The 15,712-nt window shown below is 32.9% G+C and overlaps 1 protein-coding gene across 1 annotated transcript in view; it reads left to right on the forward strand.

Annotated features, from left to right (window-relative positions):
• Positions 1–283: 283 nt before the first annotated feature.
• LOC149560189 (UDP-galactose/UDP-glucose transporter 4-like) overlaps positions 284–15,712 on the forward strand; it is a 43,562-nt gene continuing 28,133 nt past the window's right edge. Inside the window, exon 1 of the mRNA XM_089827573.1 lies at positions 284–373. Within this exon, the coding sequence (XP_089683699.1) occupies positions 284–373 (90 nt within the window). The remainder of the gene's footprint in view (positions 374–15,712) is intronic.

A 15,712-nucleotide genomic window follows, 5' to 3' on the forward strand; every position in this document is an offset into this window, starting at 1 on the left:
TCATTTTCCTAGAGATTATTTTCTCTCAAATTTTTGATATAAAGTTTATGACAAGTAGAAAATTGCATGTCAAGTTAACATAACCCTAAATTGTTGATTTTAATTGCCACTTAAGAGCTTAGTTTGGTTGACCATGATCCTGCACATACCCTTGCGCTAAATAAAATCCATTTGGAATCTCTCATAATTGAGAGACGTTACTATAAGGTTCATCAACATGGTTATGTACAATTTGACAATTTGTCTATAGCTCTCACAAGCTCCAAGATATGACCATTTGAAGATGGCAATTGAAATGTGCTTAGTGCATGTTGGAGACACTTTGGTGCATGGTGGTTGTGATTATTATAGAGACTCCATGGTCCAGAAAAGGGTATTTATAGGGTGCACCTGCCCATATGGAGCTAACAGAACAATCCAATCGATGCCACGATGGATGGTTACAAAGATATGTAGTGTTTCTCTAATTCACTAAGCAACACTACAAGTTTTGGCATCAAGCGAGAATGTTGTGCCAAATCAAATCCATTTATAATCTCTCAGAACTAGAATAGGTTACTATAGGGTTTGTCAACATAGATGTGTACCATCTAACAGTATGTCTACAGACCTCACAAGCTTTGAGATGAGACCATTAGATGTGACCATTAGAAGATGACAACTGAAATGTACTTAGTACACCTTGGAGACACTTTGGTGCATGGTGGTCGTGATTTTTCTAGACACTCCATGGCTAAAACAAGGGTGTTCCTAAGGTTCACCCACCCATCTAGAGCTAACAAAATAGTCCAAATGATGCCATGATGGAATTTGCAAAGATATCTAGTGTTGCTCCAATTCACTATGTAACATTGCAAGTTTTGGCATCAAGTGAGAATACTATGCCAAATCAAACCCATTTGGAATATCTCAAAACTGAGATAGGTTATTGTAATGTTCCTCAATATAGTCATGTACCATATGATAGTTTGTTGATATCCCTCATGCACTTTAAGATATGACCATTAGAAAATGATAGTTGAACATGCTTAGCGCACCTTGGAGACACTTTAGTGTGTGGCAGTCGTGATTGTTTTGGACACTTTGCAGCTAAAACAAGGGTGTCACTATAGTTCACCCACCCATATAAAGTGAATGGAATAGTCTAATAATTGATCTTGTAACATTTTATCTTTGATTTTGATTTGTGTGATCAAGATTAGTTGTAAGACTAAATCTATCTAGTATATCATGACATTGGTTTATCAATTCAACATTATCACTTGTTCATTTGTTAGAGTAAATATTTCCTACATATCGAGGTATATGTATTCAAAAACCAAATTTATAACCATATATCTTCATCACTAAGCATAAAAATATATAACTGTTAAAAAGGCAAAACTCTCACAATATTTTGTCTCAGTTGTTTATTTGTCATATCAAGATCAGTTTTAAGACTAAATCCTTATGGTATATATCATAACAATGTTCATCTATTCAACATTATCAAGTTCATCTTGTTCATTTTTAAAGTTTTCTTTCTCTAGTATGCATCTAAATATTTAATATATATTATTATTACAAACATATTGGAAATCTAAAATTGAAAATAATACATGATAAATAGTATCAAATATCAAGTTTCATTTCCAATCAAATGTGATCAAATATTGAGAGCAAATGTCCAAATATAACATATATACCAGATCAAAAGTAAAATTAGAAAATTTGGCATCACCTATATGAAGATCAATATGCACACTACAAATTTCAAATATGTACAAAAATTGATCATTCAATCACCAAAAAGATGTATTTACATAACATGCATCTATGCAAATCTATGATGAAGCAAGATCATCAAAATGAAGCTTCTTCATGGCATTACATGGCTCGCTCTGCATCTGTACATGAAGAATCCAAATGTTAAGTTAGATATTTTATCCAAAAATAATATCAAATTAACTAAATATAGGATTGTAACTTACATTGATTATTGAATTTTTTATTACCTCATCTCTTTCTTCTATGCTAGGGCTGAATGATGAGCATAATGGGCTCCAAAATGAGCGAGCAAGTCTCCTAGAAAAGTGGATAGGAAGAGAATCCACCATTTGTAATGTGGGTTCTAATAGGTTAATAAAAGTAAAGAAGGATCATATATAATTAAGACATACTAAAAAAACAAGAGGCATGGAATAAAGAACAAATGCATACCACAATTGTAGCTAGGACTACTATGGTAGTAAGAGGCACATCAATTGATGAAACTATTGTGATGTTTACCTATATGGTAAAATACAATATATGTTATATACTTGAATGAAATAGTAAAAATAAAATAAATACATATAATTGAATATTTAAATGCATACATTTAAAGTGTGTATATAGAGTTCTAATGAATATTATTGATGGTTGTCTTATAGTATTAGAAGGAACCACTAATGATGATGCAACTATGACTATTTTGTATATAAAAAAGTCATAGAATATGACATCAATTCAGAAAAGAAGCCAATTTCTAATATTTTTGAACAAAAAAGAATGTGATTAAAAATAATAATGAAAATATCACCTCTTCCCTTTCTTGAACATTAGTGATATTTGGTGCATTCATCAGCTCTATGAAATCCATTTGTTTCTACATGCAGTTACAATAAACAAGTCAGTTGCATTCATCAATATAGATTAGAAATTTTACCATCTTCAATTATAATCTATTTTAAGAAATATAATAGAATTGAACTTATTTACCTTTTATTCTTTGGGTGTCCTCGATGATTTCCTCCTCTTTCCTAATGACCCCAAAGTACATGGGGCATCCTAACAAAAACATAAGTAAAATAAGAGAAATAAATGTGATACTATATGAGTTATATTGAGATTCTAAACATGAGGAGTGCAAGATATGATACTGCAAAACCCAATAAGCCAAAGTCAATGGCTAAAAGTGTCATATCATCAATTTGGGATGCATGACTTGAAGACAAGCCTTATAAAACACCAATTAAATATGTATATTTATTAAAAAATTAATATTTTCAAACCAAGAAGTATTATTTTATTTCATAGTAAATGCATTTTGTTTACTTCAAGTGTTCAAGCTACCCATGTATGTCTACTCAAAAAAGTACTACGAGGTGTGCTCCTATCACCCAATGCACCCTAAAACATGCATAAATCACATATCAATACCTATTCTTATTTAAATACAAATCTATCTCAATTTATCAATTTTAGGTGAAATTTGTTAATAACAAGTCAAAACACAAATAAAAAAACCTATGTCACCCCTTCGAAAAACACCATCTTCATTAGATAATTGGTAAGGGCCATGTCCACAATACTATATGCATGGCATTTTGTCTCACAATGTATATGTAAATTGGATGTAAATCCATCCTCACCTACATCAGTATCTACCCCATCACATAAACCATGGCAATTGATGCATACATGTTGAATAGGCTGGAGGGCTAAGCCAAATAAAATATCTAATGATGGAGGATGTGACATGGGATAGGATGACTTTGCTAGAGTGTCAAATGATGATGGAGCCTATTTACCCCTCTTGGGGCTAGCTACGTGTCATGCTCAATGATGACATCAGTCAATGATGTTGTTGCATGAAGAGTCTACAGGTCCATAGACTCCTTCATGAATGTTGGGAGCACAACATGAATGCAAGGTTTTTTTTAATAGATTCTTTCTTTATTTGATTGGGTGATTTTGTGGGCCTTGAGTCTATCATATGTAGATCCTCTCCCTCTATTGTAGAACTAGCAAAAGTCAAAGTAATTTAGCTTCTTGCCAAGGATAAACTCACAATAATTTTTTCTCAAAAAAGATAAAGGAACCTCAATATTATTACAACAAGGTTTGTCAAACACCATTTACTACCTATCCCAAAAAATCTATTTGATCCCCTTATGAGTGCACCAATAAATAGAAAATTGAGGGGTGGTTTCATGTAGGATGAGGCTAGTCTCAAGATTGGTAAAAATAACACACATGTCACCTTTTTAAAAAGTTTATATCTTTCACTTGGTCATAGGATAATCCATCCTCATAATATGCATGACACCTATCCCTCCATGAATTTAATTTAGTCACCTCATTGGCACTAGTGATCATTCTTTCTATTGTGTCACCTAGGATGGAGAGGTGGCCAAAGTTAGAAGTCCTCAACCTACTAACCAAATTAGTTATACTGGTAATATTTTCTATGAGACAATTAACAAGATCTTTTTGACTAGAGTTCATATGATCTAATGGGATTTGTGGAGGCCCTAAACATGATGGTTGTTGTTGTGGGTCAGCCATTTGAGAGTTTTGTGTGTTTAAGGCTGCCCCTTGAGAGTTTTATGGCTCATTTTGAGGTGTTTTCTCAGTGTTAATGTTTTCTTCTTCCATAGGAGGCAACCTTTGATTTCCTTTGCATTTATTGGGTCTAGATGTATTTGATTATTAAATAATTATAAAAAATACAAATCAATACAAAAAACCTAAAATAATACAACATATAATACAAAAAATAAAAACAATGATAATTGTTAGAGTAATTATTTTGTTTCACTTATTAATTAGATCATCTTGATTTAGTTAATTAAGTGGTTTATTACTCTAGTTCTTAAGCTTGCTTTTATGTGCATATAATTAATATTTTATATTAATTATAATGTGCAAACCTAGTTAGGGTTTCGTGATTCCTTTATAAGGATTCACCTCTTTGTAATTATTCATTCACTTTTGATAATAGCAATCTTTCTTTTTGCTCATCAAGAATGTCTTATCTATGGATCTTGCAATTCTTGCCTCCATAGCTTTCTCTTCTCTCTTTCTGTAACAGGTTTTTGCATGCAAGTGATTCTTGGGAGCTATGGGGTTGATCTTTCATCAACTTCAACAATAACTAACCTTTTCATGGAGGCACCATCAAAGATTCTCAAAAAACAAAATAAATTCGAGGTTAAGGGAGGCAAACCTGATCATGTTTGTGGTCTTTTTTGGAGTTGTGGCTTGTTGTCCATGGATTTGGGTGTAAAAAATGACCCTATTCATGGGCAAACAAAAATTTATTTTTACAAGTAAAAACATGATTACGTTTTTGATAAGTAAATATGTGATCACGTTATGTTTAGTGTAACATTTTTTAAATATTATTTGCTTGGCTCAGTAATGAGCCAAGCCTATTTTTTGAATTTAATAAAAAGTACACATAACATGATCATGCTATGTGCACTTTTCAATTTTTTTCCTACAATGTCCACTTTTAACACACCATCTTGGTGCACTCACCCATCTATTAGGTTGTTTCCTATCATGGGTAAACCTCCTCAAAGTTTGGGGTTTAGGTTCTTTCTCTTCTTTAGAACTTTCAAAGCTTCTTAGGCTCTCCTCATTATCAAGTCCATCAGGGGCTCACAGTTCTTCTTTCTTAAAGGTAGTAGGAATGTGAAGTACTTCCTTTTTTTATTTCTCTTCCTTCTTTGACTAAAAATCAACTATGGAAGGTTTTAACTCACAAAATATAATACTTCTACTAGATAAAACCTTTTATGTAACTAGATCGCAAATCTTGTAAGATTTCATAGTAACACCATAGCCAATGAAAATACACTTAACTATCTTATTCTCCACCTTTGATCTTTTCTCACTTGGCACATGAGCATATGCCTCACAACAAAAGACTTTGAGATGTTTCAATGAGGGCTTCTTGCTAGACCACACCTCTATGGGTGCCTTCTCAACAAGTACTGAAGTAAGAAATTTATTAATTAGATAACATGCAACTACAACTTTAGCACACAACTTTTGTTCAAGGCTAGAACCACTCACCATATTCCTATCATTTTCCATTAAGATTCTATTCATCCTCTCTACAACTACATTTTTTTGTGGGGTGTACGGAGCTGTCTTATGTCTCTCAATTCCATGATTCTGATAGAAGCTATTGAATTTTGATAAACAAAACTCACCACCATTATCAATCCTCAAATACTTAATTTTTCCACTTGTTTGATTTTTAACCAAGGATTTAAATTCCTTAAACTAAAAAAAATAAATCAAAATTTCTTGAGGAAATACACAAATGTCCTTCTACAATAATCATCTATTTATGAGACAAAATATAGAGATCTAGATATCAAAGGAACATTAAGATGACCAAACACATCTAAATGAACATAATTTAAAACCCCAAAAGACTTATGAGAATTGGAATAAAAGGAAAAATGACATTTTTTACCATAAATATAATGTTCACATAAGTGAAACTCCATATCACAATCATTAAGACGTTCAACAATTCTCTTATTTTTAAGGGCTCTACTACACTTCTTATCAATGTGAGTAAGTCTTTGTTGTTATAATATTATCTTCTTAGCAGGAAGCTTCATCTGTAGAATATTTGCACCTTTAGACACCTAGAAAGCATGATCATTAGATGTAGAAACAATGTTCTTCTTCTTTTCTTGATCTACTAGTGAGGATAAAGAGTCCAAGGACCTTTTCTTGGTTATCACAAAAGAATTGTTGCACTGAATTGTGCATGCATCCATCCTACATGAGGTGCCCATCCTAACACCTTCAACAAGCACTATAGAGCCTCTTTTCATCTTACATCCATCACTTAAGAAACCAACCTACACGCATCATCAATTTGTTAGGATTAAACCACAGATAAAAAATAACAATTACATGCAAATATGACCAATAATAGAAAATAATAGATCACATAGAAAAGAACACAAGGCACTAAGATTTAACGTGGTTCACCCAATCCCTGGGCTACATCCACCAAACAACAAGTTTGATCTTATTACAATCTAGTGATTATAACTTGATTACAATCTGTAATCCCTTATAGCTCAATACCATCGCAAGAACCAAATTCACATCACAACTTAATGAAAATACCTAAGACTAAGCCATTTTATACAAGTATTTTATGCTTCTTTACGGTTAAAAAATGTCAGCTATATGTTAGACACGACCCAAAACTTTATGAAGTATGTACAGTACTTTCCTGATCAATCACCACAAACTAACAATCTCCCACTTGGGGATTGATCAGACTCCACAGTAAACAACAATCTCCCACTTGGAGACTAGTCCTATATCAATATGACTACCACAGGGGGCTCCCATTGGATGTGTAATATCTGGCATGGTACATATAATAGCATACATCAAACTTCCTCTAGTTGAAGCATAGGGTACCTTGGACATCTTATCCTCCTCTTCCTATGTCTTAGGACACATCTCCTTAGTCAACTTCAAATGACTAGGTAAAGGTGTGCTGACAACTTTAGCATTCTCTATAGAGAAATATTGCAACACCTTCTCCCCATAATCAACCTGAGATAGCGTCAATGTTTTGTTCTTCCTATCTTTGCAAATCTTCATACAAAGGATTTGTTTTGTTGCCCCCAAATCCTTCATAGCAAATGCATGTGCTAATTGGCTTTTCAACCCCTTAATGTAATCCATGTTAGACCCAACTACAAGCATATCATCAACATACAAACATAAAATAATGTAGCTATCATCATCCAACCTCTTAAAGTAAACATAGTAATCTAAATGACACCTATTATATCCATGCTCATGCATAAAACTATCAAATTTCAAATACCATTGTTGAGGTTCTTGCTTCAAGCCATATAAACTTTTCTTCAATTTGCACACTAAATTCTCCTTACCTTTGACCTCAAAACCTTGTGGTTGAGCCATATATATTTCTTCATCCAAGTCACCATGAAGGAAGGATGTTTTAACATCTAGCTACTCCAAATGCAAATCTTTAGTAGCCATGAGACTTAAAATAGTACAAATAGAAGTCATTTTAACAATAGGAGAAAATATCTCATCAAAATCAATTCCATTTTTCTATGCAAATCTTTTTACAACTAACCTGCCTTTAAATATTTTCTTACCTCCATCCTCTTCTTTTAACCTGTAAACCCATTTATTCTGTAAAGCCTTTTTACCTATAGGAAACTTGCACAAATCCCATGTCTTATTCTTTAGCAAAGAGTCCAGTTCATCTTTCATTGCAAACTCCCACTAAATCTTAGTACCCACCTACATAGCTTCATCATAACTTTCAGGTTCACCAGCATCAATAAGTAAAATAGAATACAAAGAGGGAGAAAATCTTTATGGAGGTCTAATTTTCCTTATTGACCATTTAAAATTCATTGGTGTGTGTGGTATTTTTTGTTTCAGATAGCTGAAACATTAGCTTTTGGAGTATCATCCAACACTACATAATCATCTCTTTCTTCTCATGTTTCTGCAATAGATCTTTGTACAACACTTTCTCATTGAATATGACATCCCTACTTCTTACAATTTTATGATTTCAAAATCCCAAAGCCTATAACCAAACTCATTAATTCCATATCCAAAAATTACACATTTCTTTGACTTAGCTTCTAGCTTGGTTCTATTTTTAGAATCTATGTGAGAAAATGCTTCACAACCAAATATTTTGAGAAAAGAATAACTCACCTTCTTATCAGTCCATGCCTCCTCTGGAATACCACAACCCAAAGAAGTAGAGGTACCTCTATTAATCAAATATATAGTAGTATTGATAGCCTCCACCCACATGTGTAAGGGAAACCCAACATGCAACCTCATGCTCCTTGCACGTTCCATTATAGTCCTATTCATGTGTTCAGCCACTCCATTTTCCTGTGGAGTCCTTGGAAAAGTTTTTTGTCTATGAATAATATTATTGGAGCAATAATCTTCAAATTCATGATTGCAATACTCACCACCATTATCAGATCTGAGACATTTTAATTTTTTACCAGTCTCATTTTCAACCAAACATTTCCATTTCTTAAAAGTTTGAAATACATCAGATTTCTGTCTAAGGAAATAAACCCATACTTTTCTAGTTGTGTCATTAATAAATGTAACACAATAATGAGAGCCACCAAGGGAAGATACCTGAGCCGGTCCCCATACATCGGTATGCACAAGCTCTAATATCTTCCTTTTATTTTCCTTCCCAGTCTTTACAAAAATCACTCTCTTTTTTCTTCCATACACACAACTTTCACAGAAATCCATATTAACACATTTTAGACCTGGTAAAACTTTCTTTGAATGAAGTAATTTCATACCTTTCTCACTTATGTGCCCAAGTCTGTTGTGCCACAGTGCTATATCAGAATCTACAATAGCTATTTGTTCTCCCTGCTCAAATGCAACAATTGTTCTTGAACATTTATTTTTCTCTGAAAAAATTAAAGTAGAAGGAACAATATGACCTATACAAATATATAAGGTGCCTATTTTCACACCTTTTGCTACTACAAGGGAACCTTTTGAAACCTTCCAATTTTTGTCATTAAAGGTAACTACACAACCCTCATCACCGAGTTGCCTTGCTGAAATTAAATTCCTACTCAGCCTTGGAGCATGTCTCACCTCATGTAGTAGTCAATGATTCCCATTTTTCAACTTAATCTTAATTTTTCCCTTTTGAACAATTTGATAGGGTTCATTAACCCCCAAATAAACAAGCCCAAAATCCCCTTTGACATAATCAATGAAATAACCTCTATGAGGTGTGGCGTGAAAATGAAGCACCAAAATCTAAAACCCATGAATCATCAACACTTTCTAAAGATAGAAGCAAAGCATCCTCTTCGAATTTGTTACTTACCACATTTGCCTCCTTGTTTCCATTTGATTTATCTCCATTTTTTTTTTTTGATTCTAGCTATCTTTCTTTTTGTGCCCTGGTTTCCTGTACTACCAATAGTCATTCGGTCCTCTTGATTGAGACCTCCTCCCCTTTGACTTTCCTCTTGATTTCCCACGAGTTCCAAAATTAATTCCTCTCTCAGTTATTCTGCCCCTGCTTTGTGCATTCAAAGCACTTCCTAATGTAGATCCACCCGAGGTTTTACTAAAAGTTTCCTCACTCAAAATAACACTGATCACATCATCATATTTTAGGGTACTAGATCTAGGAATAGAATTACTCACAACCATTACCAAGGCATTCTAGCTTTCAGGCAAAGAACACAAAATCAAGAAAGCCCTAATTTCTTCTTCAAAATTGATACCCACAGAAGATAACTAACTAGTAATAGTATTAAACTCATTTAAATGATCTGTAATAGATCTACCTTCTACCATTTTCATATTAAATAAACGCTTCATAAGAAATATGTTGTTTGAAGTGAAGGGTTTTCATATATTGTCGCTAGAGTTTTCATCAATTCTTATGTTGTCTTTGCTTTTGTAATATTAAATGCCACTGATGGTACCAGGCATAATCGAATGCTTCCAAGTACCTTTCTATCCAAAAGATCCCATTCATCATTTGACATAGATCCCTAATTCTTGGCATTGCCTTCCAATGGCTTCCATAAATCCTTCTGATACAGATAGTCTTCCATTTGCATCTTCTATAACTGGAAGTTCTGCCCATTAAACCTATCGACCCTCAGCTTACCCTCATTTGTCGTTGCTCCCACTCAACCATGAAACTTTCCTATAGAGGATAACTGAAAAATAACTAGGCTCTGATACCACTTGTTAGGATTAAACCACAAATAAAAAATAACAATTACATGCAAATATGACCAATAAAAAAAAATAATAGATCACACAAAAAAGAACACAAGGCACCAAGATTTAACACAGTTCACCCAATCCCTAGGCTATGTCCACCAAACAACAAATTTGATCTTATTACAATTTAGTGATTATAACCTGATTACAATCTGTAATCCCTTACAACTCAATACTGCCACAAGAACCAAATTCACATCACAACTTAATGAAAATACATAACCCTAAGCCATTTTATACAAGTATTTTATGCCGCTTTAGGATTACAACATGTCAGCCATATGTCGGCCACAACGTTGACCCTGACCCAAAAATTTATGAAGTATGTACAGTACTTTCCTGATTAGTCACCATAAACTAACACAATCCCCTTCATTCTACCATCAAGGAATCTAATCTTGACTCTACCACAACTAACAATATTCAAGTGAGAGTTATCACCTAGATACACCTTTCCACCATCAAACTCTTCATATTTTGAAAACTAATCTCTGTGAGATGTCATGTGGAAAGAAGCAACTAGATCTACCAAACACACATCTTCTAATGCAAGTGTTTCCAAGGCTACAAAAAAAGCATATACATCATCTTAAGAAGATTTTTCAATGTTAGAATCAGAGAAATCCTTTTTACCTTTCTTTTTCTTCTTTTCCTAGAATTATTTATGAAGATGACCAAGTTTATCGCATGTATAACATTTTTCCTTAGATTTTTTACTAGGTGATATATATCTCCTCAGAGACTTGGCTTTTCCATTCTTGTCCTTTTTCTTTATTTCTTCCATTGTTCTACCATGAGCAACTACGTCCTCCTTATTAGAAGGTTTTCTTTGCATTTCTTTAGATAATAATGAACCAACCATATCCTCTAATTTGAAAATGGTTATTGTGCTTCCAATAGCCATAACAAGAGGACCCCATGAGTCTGACATAGAACATAATAGATGCATGCATTCATCTTGATCATCAATCTTATCACCAACATAATTTAACTGAGCAATTAACATATTAAATGCATTCAAGTGATCAACAATATAACCTCTTTCCTCCATTCTCAAAGAATACAACTTCTTTCTCAGGAATAAATTATTTACCATAGATTTCCCTTGATAAATATCACCAAGCTTCTTCCAAATATTAGTTGCAATCTTCTTTCAATGAACATTTAGGAGTACATAATCAGCTAATCAGAGTCTTATCAAATCTTTGGATTTTGTATTCATCTTATCCCAATCATCTTGTAATGTAATTTTAGGTTTTGTTGAAGAAACCATGACCAACATATCTCTATCTACAAGCATGTCCTCCATTTTAGTTTATACAACTTAAAATTGTTAGCATTAAACATATCCATCTCTTTTTTGATGGACGAGGTTTCCATATCTAACCTATAATAAGATTACGAAAAGCTCCCTTTGCAAAAATCTCACTGAAACTACATCAACATGAAAATCATATCTACTTAAAAATAATAACAAAGCTAGCTAGGCTCTAATACCAATTTAAATGAATCCAAAGTGTAGAAACATTTCCAAATGTTAAATCTAATAGGAGAGATGATGCTGAAATTTATCCCACAAATCCTTAAACTATTCCAAACTAAAAAAAGATATACAGAAAATGTATTTTACACATAAACACATAACACTAGATATACATGGTAAAAATCTTTAGGAAAAAAACCACCACTCCAAAGCTATATTCAATTTTATTATCAACAAAAAAATTAGAATACAATCTCCAAGAGTAATCATTTTTGATAAGTAAGTTCAAAATTATTTTGGCAACATAACAACGCTCTTTAAATACTTCTCTTTGTCACATAATTCTCTGCAACAATGTCTTTTACTTATAGAGGTTTTGTACAAAAGGAAATAATTTCTAAAGTGTTTACATTCAACACATATAGAAATTATTTTAGAAACTTCCTTTATGCACAACTCTTGCATCAAAAACAAAGCAAAGAGAATAAATCAATAGAAAAAGAAACTTTCTATTTTTCTACTCCATGTCCATCCTTGTGGAAGATTTTGTATTCATTTAGAATCTTACTAAAAAGAACAAATAAATCATGATAAGGATGATTCACCTTATCCTAATAAAAATTAAGATACAAAGTTCCTCTTACAAGTAATTGAAGACAATGGACCAAATTGAACCTTTAGAGAGAACCATCCTTGGAAAGAAATATAGTGAATCTATTCAAATATTTTAAAATCAAGATAAATTTTAAAATGATGTTTTACTTGGTAAGGAAAAGGTTGTTGAAGGAAGTGGTCTTGAGTGTTAAAATCTTATTCCATTTTTGAATGGAATTATCACTTGACAGAAGGCCAAAAAGAAGTATATGATTTGGTGAAAAGGCATAATAGGGATGCCCAATAGCTAAAGTTGTGCCTTGTAGAAGAATACAAAAGGAATGTGAATTGTTTGACATAATTTGTAGATATGTCATTCAATACTATGGAATGTGATGATGGTAGGGCATGTGAGAAGCATGATGAACAAATTGACAAACTTTCAAGATTTTGAAATATGAAAACATGGTTATGGAAAAAATTATTTTTTTAGTCTTTGATGTTCACAAGGAAAAATAATTGAACACGAGCTCAAAGATAATCACAAATTGTGAGAATATTATATATTTGCATGCAAGCTATTATGGATGATGAATATCTTGTTAGAGTCACTCATATACAAGCTTCATGTGAGCATGTCAAAGGATAATGATTTGGTGTATTTGGAAAGCTAAATTCCACTAGCAACTGTGGAGTAGTTGACAATACACAATTTCAATTGGCAAGGAATGAGCTAGATCAGTTATACTATTATATTCAATAGTGGAATATTCACTTTAATAGCCTACCTATTATTTGAAATTACAACTAATTCTTGTAAGTTAATCAATCCATTGAGTGAATTACACATGATATGTCACATTTATTAGTACCCTTGGGATGGTTTTAAAACTTTTAGTACAAATGGAGTATGTTTCGATAAGCTCAAGTTATGCTCAGTTTTTGAAATTGTAAGAATATTTTTTTCAAGACTAAAAATGCATCTAGAATATATGTTATAATGATAAAAAGAAGCTGTGCTATCCTTTCATGGATATCAAAAAGAAAGCACTTCTATTCATATTCAAAAAGGTATCATCTTTAATCCCTTTCAAAGCAAAACAATACATTAATTTATGTGTTGAATATGTTTAAAGGTTTTACAAGCAATAAATCAATAGGCATGATATAATTGTAAATTTAAAACAAGCAAGGAAATGAGACAAAATAATAAATTAAGAAGACATGGACACAATATAAAAATCTTGCATATGTCCACACTCTAGAAGGGAATCAATCTATTAGTGTAATTCATAATATAACATAGTAATTGACTGCACATATCTATTTATACATTCACACAAACCATAAAAAAAGCCATGAGCAGTTGAACAACTAGTTTGACCATTAGGCTTCATATCCCAACAATCTCCCCCATGAAGTCTAACCGGTACAACCATACATTATATGGAATCCACTACTTCCTATTTCAGATGTCAAAGAACAATAAGACCTTAGAAGATCTTAAAGTTGCTAGACTCTATTCTAGCACACTCCTAATGAGTCTTTCCCACATCATATCATAATAATAAACATTTTCACTTACAAGAATCTCAGCCACATTTGTAATGGTATGATCCCATTGTTACATATAAATTTAATGTCGGATTTGAGTAGGAACACCCTCTGATCTCCATCCCAAACACTATTTTCCCTTCAAAGTTCTTGATGCAGTCCTCAAATCTATACTTATTTTTGAGGTTTGTATCATTGCATAAATTGAACCCATCTTTAACTTTTTTTGTGTTGGTTTGACTGATATACCTTGAACAAGACATCTTTCAAACTCCTCCATTTGGGCAAAGTATTGGATGTGAAGTCCAACTGTCATGTCTATTCATTTCAAATTCTTCTTATTTGTCTCTTTGTCTTCTCTTGAAGGCTAATGTATAAATATAAGGGCAAAGCCCTATGTATCTTAAGCTGTAAGCTACAATGACTGAATAATATATTTGCTCTACTCTTAGTGTGGCCATACCCACAGTTGCAGTGAACCATGGTATAAATCATGTGTCTCTTTCTCTATTTTTTGATTTGTAGTTTATCGTTTAAAATTAACAATTGGTATTAGAGCATGTTAAGATTCTAGAGAGTAGAGAAAAAGGCAAGGAAGTCTATTGAAAATAAGTCGAGGTCAGTCAATCTATACAGGCTATTACGAAAGTATGTGACAATGCACTACTCAAAGGTGAGAGGCACAAGAGAATCTGGAATGTGCAAAAGAGTTGTGGAACATGGTGGAAAAGGCATTGAGGGAGATCAAAATTTTTTTACCAAAAAATATGGGTACATAAGATACAGTCTGGAACTGTTGTTGTAAAACTCTGTGAAATGTAGTTGCACTTCCCAATCAGCACCGAGGACCATGAGTACAACATTATTTTCACCTCGTACGATGTCTTCAAGTAGAATAAGGTGGCCTGTTTGCATATCATCCACTTTGTGAAGGCCAAGGTAAAGACCATTTCAATTTCTGTATTATAATTTCAATCTACTGGAACCACAAAGAAGACAAGGTAAAATAAAAAATGTTTTCTCAACTAGTAAATCTTTTTAGCTGTATAAGGAGACAATAAAGGGAGACTTCTCAAAATTTTATTGGAAGATATCGATTTTCATTGTGCTTGTCCAAATTATGGAGAAATTGTAGCTTCAATGTGATATTTGGTATCATGGAAAGTTCACTGTCATTGTGTAGTGGGAGTTTTAAAAAAAAAAAAAAAATTGTTGTCATGAGATGTTTTTCCTCCACATGATTAGAGATGTATTGTCATGGTGAGCTCTTGATTCTAGATTAGAGCATTGACATGATATAGGTTCTCATGATAGGTTATGCTCTTTAGAGTATGAGGTTCTAATTTGTGGAGATCAAGTTGTCATGTTCTATTCCCTAGTTATGTAGATGTGTAGTGGGAGTTTTGACAGTTGATTTGTTAATGCTCTTGGTATCAGGTACTTTGGAAAATTGACCATGGAGGTGCTATTGAAAACTAAGAGGCCTGGGTGAGGCTA

Source organism: Cupressus sempervirens, chromosome 4, assembly GCF_028749045.1.
Source record: "Cupressus sempervirens isolate cs-2001-9-10 chromosome 4, ASM2874904v1, whole genome shotgun sequence".
NCBI lineage: Eukaryota > Viridiplantae > Streptophyta > Pinopsida > Cupressales > Cupressaceae > Cupressus > Cupressus sempervirens.